Below are 7,534 nucleotides of genomic sequence, written 5' to 3' on the forward strand. Positions count from 1 at the left end.
TTCTTTATTCACAAAACAACCCCAAACACATATAAGAAAAAATGAGGGGAAGAAAAAAAAACACCCAGGAATGTGCACAATCTATTATTAACAAAAGAATTGCACAAATAGAGGAGTGAGTGCGGTGGAGGGAGCAGCCGGGACCTGCTCTGCATCTCTCCAGGGGCACTGTCACCAGCTGTCCCCCTGTACCTGCGTGAGGGTCCCGGTGGGCGGGCGGTCATAGGATGCCACAGGCAGCACCAGCATCCTCGGAATGGTCACAGTTGTGGACATCCCAGCGGATGTGGGAGCAGCGCAGCAGCGAGGGCTCGTTGCCCTTGCACTTGAGGTTGTCGAGGAAGATGTAGCCGGTGCCCCGGCCGTACCGTGCCTCCCCCCAGGCCGCCATGGCGTGCCCGCAGCCCAGCTGCCTGCACACCACCTTGGCGTCCCGCAGGTCCCAGGCGTCGTCACACACGGTCCCCCACTGCGACAGGTAGAACATCTCCACGCGCCCCTCGCAGCGGTGGCTGCCGTTCACCAGGCGCAGGGACCCTGCGGAGGGGATGGGGTGAGGCAGAACCTGCTTGTGTCCACCCCAGTGTTGCATCCTCCCTCCCTACCTGCATCATCAAATCACAGGATGGTTTGGGTTAAAGGGACCTTCAAAGCTCACCCAGTGCCACCCCTGCCATGAGCAGGGACATCTTCACCAGCTCAGGTTGCTCAGAGCCCCATCCAGCCTGGCCTGGGATGTCTCCAGGGATGGTTCATCCACAACCTCTCTGGCCAGCCTGGGCCAGGCTCTCACCACCCTCAGTATAACAATTTCTTCCTCATGTCTGGCCTGAATCTCCCCTCTTCCAGTTTAAAACCATTACCCCTTGTCCCTGCTCAAAAGTCTGTCCCCATCTTTCTTATCGGCTCCTTTTCAGTACAGAGAGGCTGCAATAAGGTCTCCCCAGAGCCTTTGCTTCTCCAGGGTGAACAACCTCAACTCTCAGCCTGTCCGCCCAGCAGAGCTGTTCCAGCCCCTGAGCATTTCTGTGGCTCCCTGTTTCCACCCTGTGCCGGTGCAGAGTGTCCCCAGGGCTGGCACCACATCCCCGATGACTCCTCAGTACCTACCGTCCTTGGGACGGGTCAGGGTTAACGTGGTGGTTGTAGCGGTGGCTTCCTGGAAATGATCTCCTGAGTCATCAGCACCTGGTGGGACAAGCGATTCTCAGGGGACACCTCTGCCCGCCATGGCCATTGCAGAGCCCCCAAGCAGTGGCATGGGGGTAGATACAGGGATGTGTGGGCTGGGATGTGCAGCCACATACACAAGTGAAGACCAGAGGTGGTACCCAAGCTCTGGTCATCACCAGACACCATGGCACCCGACTATCGCTGCTGTCCCCCTGTAGGCAGAGGAAGCCCAGGGTTTGGGGGCTCACATTCACCACCTCCCATTTCAAGGACCCTCTTTTCTACAGTCAGCCTGCATGTGGTCTCTATGCCTGTTATGTGGTGGGATCCCCACGCCCCTGAGCCAGGCTTCAGCAGGGATCTGGGTACCACTGAAAAGAGTCTGGTCCATCCTCTTGACACCCACCCTTGAGATATTTATCAGCATAAATAAGATCCCTCTCAGCCTTCTCCAGGCACCCATCCTCCCAATCCTGCCCAGCCAGTGACAGCAGACCCTCAGGTGGGACCCAGTGGCCACTGGGCTCGCTCCTGCTCTCACCTCGACAAATGACCCCGGCGTCCTCGTGGTGGCCGCAGTTGTGCTGTCCCCAGCCCAGGTGGAAGCAGTCGGCCAGGCGAGCCTCGCCACCGCCACAGCCCACGTTATCCAGCAGGACTGGCCCGCGGCCGTAGCCGAAGGAGCCCAGGATGGTGGCGGCGAGGGCGGCACCGCAGCCCAGCTGCCGACACACCACCTGGGCGTCGGGGAAGTCCCAGTCGTCGTCGCAGACGGTGCCCCAGGTGCCGCGGTGCTGCACCTCCACCCGCCCGCGGCAGCTCCCGTTCCCGTTCGCCAGCCTCACGTCGCCACCTGCGTGGGGAGGACCCCAGCACAGGCACGATGCTGGGGATACTGGGGCTCTGCAGGGGTCTGACGTCCCCTGCTGACCATCTTGGGGCAGGGGGTGAGTCCCCAGGGAGCATAGGGTGAGCCCTGGGGACATGCAGTGAGCTCCTGGGGATGTGAGGTGAGACCCTGGGGACGTGGGATGAGCCCCGGGGGACATGGGGTGAATCCTGGGGACATGGGCTGAGCCCCTGGGGTTGTGGGGTGACACCTTGAGACATGGGGTGAGATCTCGGGACACAGGGTAACTCTTGGGGACATAGGTGAACCTTGGGGACGGGGGGTAACTCCGTGAGTATGAGGTGAGCACTGGGAACATGGGGTAACCTGTGGGGATATGAAATGAGCCCTTGGGGCATGGGGTGAGTCCTGGGGATACGAGGTGACCCCAGGGGATAGAGGGTGACCCCCAGGGATGTGGAGCCCAGGTGGCACTGTGCCGGACCCCGTGTGGGACAAGCAGCAGCCGTACACTTACTTTCCTGCTCGACAGTAGGGAGAGCAGTGGTGACCACCTCGGTGGCCTGGGAGGGCTGGTCCCTGATGTCTGTCACTGCTGGGACAAGCATGGGGACACGTGGGCATTGGGGGGGTCCAGCTCCACCACCCACTGCCCCTGATCCAGTCTATGTCAGGGGCCTCTAGCACCACGGTGGCCCCATGGCAAGATTTTGCCATGGGCCATGTCCCCCCCAAGCCTCATCTACATGTGGTAGGACCCCAGGGTGACCATGCTGGGGTCACAGGAGGACACAAAGGACATGGTCTCCCCCATTGAACCCCCAGCCCTGGCTATGGCACAAGATGAGCCCTCCTACCTGTGGCCGTGGCAGTGAGTGTCTCTTCATAGTCCAGGGCCACTGAGGTGGTGAAAGATGTGATGGTGGATGTGTCCAGCCCTGCGAGATGATGTGACAGAGGTGACATGTAGGAAGAAGCCGCAAAGCCATGAATTTACTAACACTGGGCAGCAGCCTGTGATTATCTGGGTATTCTAGCGTGATGAGGATGGAGGTCCATGTCCACCTGCACATCCCTGCTGCCCACGTGCTGGAGATGGTGCTGCTCCACCCCAACCCAAGCACCAAGGTCCCACCTGCAGTGTTGAGGGGTCCCTGGCTTTTGTGTGTACCTGGGAGGTTTATCAGGCAGGGTACATTAGCTCTTAAGCTTCATTTTTACCCCTGTCCCACCAAGCAAGGGCTGTGTGTAGCAGTGCCATCAGCTCAGAGACTGGCCAAGGTGCCAGAGGGGACAGGGACATTTAGGGAGGAAAGGACCAGCCTGAGAAAACTGTCCCTTTTCTCCTACATCAACTTCTTAGTTCATTCATAGTGGGAAAGGGAAAGCGTCGGCACTTAGTGCTCCCATCATTAGCCATGATAACGAGGGAATTCAGGGGGATTATTAACATTATAAATGGTAATCAGTGGAGAACGGCAGAAATCCATCATTTAGGGAGCCGAAGGAGAGGCAGGATGGACCTGGCATCCTGCCCAGCCGCTGGCAGCCACTTGCTCCTCTGGGACACGGGCAGCTCGATTTCCAGCCAGCAGAGCAGGGACATGGCCGAGCAGCAGCTGCATTTCCCTTGCCAATTGCTGCTCTGGCTGTGTCCCTGCTCTGGAGCACCAGGATCAGAGTGGATGAGGAGAAATACTGTTCCTGCAGCGCATTGCCCGGATCTCCGCCTGACACTGGGCACATCAGCATCTCTCTGAGGTGCCCCTTTTAAGTACAGAAAGGCCACAATAAGGTCTCCCTGGAGCTTCTCTTCTCCAGCTGAACACCCCAACTCTCTCAGCCTGCCCTCCCAGCAGAGCTGTTCCAGCTTTGCATCATTTCTGTGGCTCCTCTGCCCTCTCTCCAGCAGGTCCATGTGTATCCTGTGCTGAGAACCCCAGAGCTGGACCAGCACTGCAGGGGAGGCTCGCCAGAGTGGAATCCCCTCCCTCCACCTGCTGCCCACGTTCCTTTTGACACAGCACAAGATACAGTTTTTGTCCCCCAGGGGACAGCCCCGCAGGTGATGCTCTCCCCTGGTACCTGTGCAGATGACCCCAGCGTCCTCGTGGTGGCCGCAGTTGTGGATACCCCAGCCGAGACTGTAGCAGGCAGCGAGGAAGGGCTCGCTGCCCTCGCAGTTGACGTTATCCAGGAGGATGCGACCCGTGCCGTAGCCGAAATAGGCATTGCTCTTGTAATCCAGGGCTTGGCCGCAGCCCACCTGCTTGCAGACCACACTGGCGTCACTCAGCCCCCAGTCATCGTCACAGACGGTGCCCCAGCTCCCGCGGTAGAAGATCTCCACACGGCCTTGGCAGGTGTCGCTCCCGCTCACAAGACGGATGCTGCCGTCACCTGGCGGGTGACAACACATGGTGAGAAGGATGTTGCTTCCCTCCAGGACGTCAACACGTGCACCATGGCTCAGCGATGCCATGGAGACTGGATACAGCAGTGCCCATGATGACAAAGGAACTGCGGGGAAGGGGCGATGCTGTAGGGCAGCACAGCTGATGGGAGCTCTAGTGAACCTCTGGGATGGGGTTTGGCCATGGCCAGGACAACAACAGGGTTCCTGGGGCTCTGCCCCTTGGAACTGGAGAGTTGGGGTGATTCGTAAAGGGGGAGTGGGTGATGGCGGGGCAGCTGGGAGAGTAGGGGACGCTGGTCTCTACCAGCCCCCGGCCAGGACAGGCCCCCTGCAAGTGACAGCCGAGCACCTTACTTTCCCCATCCTGTACCGAGGCTGTGAGGGTCCTGCTGGTCAGTCCTTCACTGGCTTGCGTGGGCGAGAGCTCTGCAAAGGGAAGCAGAGATGTGGCACCCATGCTGCCCACAGCAAGAGAGGGGTGACACCCCCAGCAAGCTGTCCAGCAGCCGGCTGTGAGTGATATCCCTGCTCTAAATCATAGAATCATAGAATTATTTTGGTTGGAAGAGACCTTCAAGATCATTGAGTCCAACCATAACCTAACTCTGGCACTAACCCATGTCCCTAAGAGCCTCATCTATACATCTTTTAAAACCCTCCAAGGATGGTGACTCCGTCACTGCCCTCAGCAACCTGTTCCAATGCCCAACAACCCTTCTTGGAAAGAAATTTTCTCCTTCTTTAGTCCTTCCCCATCTCCTCTCCAGCAGCTCCTTGAATTGGGGTTCCTGCTCAATCCAGGACCTCCTTCCTCTGGTTGCTTCTGGTCCAACCCACCAGCCAGCCCAGCATCCTGCCCTTTCCAAGCCCCACTTCTGCAGGACACAGGGATTCACTGTGTCCAAGCTCTGGGTTGGCACAGCCTCACATTTACTGGTTGTCAACGCACAGCTGGTGAGCAAACCCTATGTCGTGATGCAGGAGGAACGTGTAGGGTACACAGGGGTAAGCATGGAGCTGCTCCACTTTGACATGCCAAGTTCAAACGCTTTCCGCTGCTTTTCTTGCCCTTAGGAACATTGACTGCTGAAAAGCTCAGCGGTTTAAAGAAAGGCAAGTCAAAAGGTGAAAGAACAGTTGGGCAGCAGCTGACTCAGAGGTGGGAGTGTGGGTGGGATCGTGCTCTTTCCCCAGGGAGCAAACTGGAGAGGTTGCGAAGTCCCTTAGTTGGGAGTGATGGGGAACACAAACCAGGCTGGTCACCCTATGGAGCACCAGCACACTGAGCTGGGAGGTGACCTGGATAGAGGAAAAGGGTGGAGGAAGGAGGCAGAGGAGGTTTGGTTGAGCCAGGCTCAGAGGAATAGGCTCTGGTATACGACTCTTGGGCTCCACCAGGGTGTCTGCAGACACCAGGGCTTCCAGCTCTTCAGTAACCTCCCTGCTCCCCTTGTCCCCGAGGAACCCAGCCTTATTACCATTGCACACAACAGCCACGTCCTCATAGTGATAGCAGTTGTGGATGCCCCAGCCATGGCTCCAGCACTCGCTCAAGGCCGCCTCCCAGCCCTTGCAGTCCACATTGTCCAAGAAGATGGGTCCGCTCCCTTGGCCGAAGGTCATGGCGGCGGGGAGGGTGATGGCGTGGCCGCAGCCCAGCTGGCGACACACCACGTTGGCATCCACGATGTCCCAGTCGTCGTCACAGACTGTCCCCCAGGAGCCATTGTAGAGGATCTCCACACGCCCCTGGCACCGGCTGGGCCCATTGGCAAGTCGAATCTCTGGAAGGATGGACACAGATAAGTCCCTCAGCAGGCAATGAGCCCAGTCCAGGGCCAAGGAGGTGACAAACACTTGGTGGGTGTCACAGAGAGGGTGGGAACCCTCTCTGCATCAAATCTCTGCTCTTTAAAGAAAAGCCCACCCTTTGCTGTGGGACAAGGCAGCTGTTGGCTTGCTGCTGCCCACCTCATGGTGGGACATGGGCTTCTCTTCATCTGCTGGAAGCAGTGGACATGAAGACTCAACACATCTCAGTACATAACTAAGGTGGACAATCACCCCATCATCTTGCCTACTGACGGCCTGGGCAAGAACGCAATGCGAGAAGAGGAAAGTGGACACGTGGCATCGCATGTCGACATATGATGGGTGACAAGTGACAAGATGCAATTAGCAAATTCTTATTAGTCTCAATGAACGTGTCCGGAACTGGTCCCACGTGGGAGCTGGTGGGATGGAGAGATGATCTCAAGCTGCTGGTGATGGGGACGGGCATGTAAGAGCCCCTGGCCTGTCACGTCAAGGGAATTACTCGCTCGGGTGTGACAAGTGGCACAGGGACAGGGACTCAGCAGTAGGTGGCAAAATTCCCCTCCCAGGATAATAAGCAAAATAGGGATAATAAAGAATCTCTATTTCCTTTCTGTAAAAGAAGTTTAGCTTTTTGTTGCTGCTTTTGGTTCCAAACCAAAATGCTTCATTTTTTAAATTCCCCAAGCCCCGTTTTTTACCAAAGCAATGGATTTTTCAACTACAAAGCTTCCTAGAGAAAAGTAACTTTAAGAGAAGGATCTCACCTGGGAATGGCAACAGCGCGGGCTCAGAAATGGCACCTACAAGGGAAAAGAAAAGAGATCAGATCTCCCCAGCGTCCTGGTAGCGAGCAGAGGAGGGATGCAGCTCAAAGGATGATGGCAGCGGGGATGCGGGCAGACATGGCTGGGACCAGCAGGACCCAGCAAACCCCCGGACCCTTCCCTTTCCTGCAAGGACCTGAGGTTTGTAGGGAAAAAGAAAACAGCCTAACCCGGGGCATCATTTCCTCTGCTTCACAGGTGGGGAAACTGAGGCAGCAGCATGTGATGTGAGTGATTTGGCTCTGTAGTGGGACTGTGCTTTAAGGACCAGGTCTCGGGGATTAAATAAGCAACACCAAGGGAAGAGAGAGGCTGGTTTGCCAATGGAGAGGACAGGGAAGGACACGGCAGCGCCATGGGCTGGGCCAACAGGAGAGAAGTGATTCAGATCACCTCTGTACCAAAAACGTGGAGACGCGAGGCTTTTAAGGAAGAGCTTTTGATCCTGGTTTG

At 57.2% G+C, this 7,534-nt stretch overlaps 1 protein-coding gene across 1 annotated transcript; it reads right to left on the reverse strand.

Annotated features, from left to right (window-relative positions):
- Positions 1-220: 220 nt before the first annotated feature.
- Positions 221-6,578, reverse strand: SSC4D (scavenger receptor cysteine rich family member with 4 domains; the record flags this gene model as incomplete). The annotated part of the gene is made up of 9 exons (XM_080356854.1): positions 221-537; positions 1,111-1,188; positions 1,715-2,026; positions 2,541-2,615; positions 2,881-2,961; positions 4,109-4,423; positions 4,794-4,865; positions 5,918-6,223; positions 6,521-6,578. 9 exons carry the CDS (start codon positions 6,576-6,578, stop codon positions 221-223), a joined length of 1,614 nt encoding a protein of 537 aa, XP_080212980.1.
- Positions 6,579-7,534: the final 956 nt, after the last annotated feature.

The sequence above is a fragment of the Nesoenas mayeri genome (genome assembly GCF_963082525.1).
Source record: "Nesoenas mayeri genome assembly, chromosome: 20".
Taxonomy (NCBI): Eukaryota; Metazoa; Chordata; class Aves; order Columbiformes; family Columbidae; genus Nesoenas; species Nesoenas mayeri.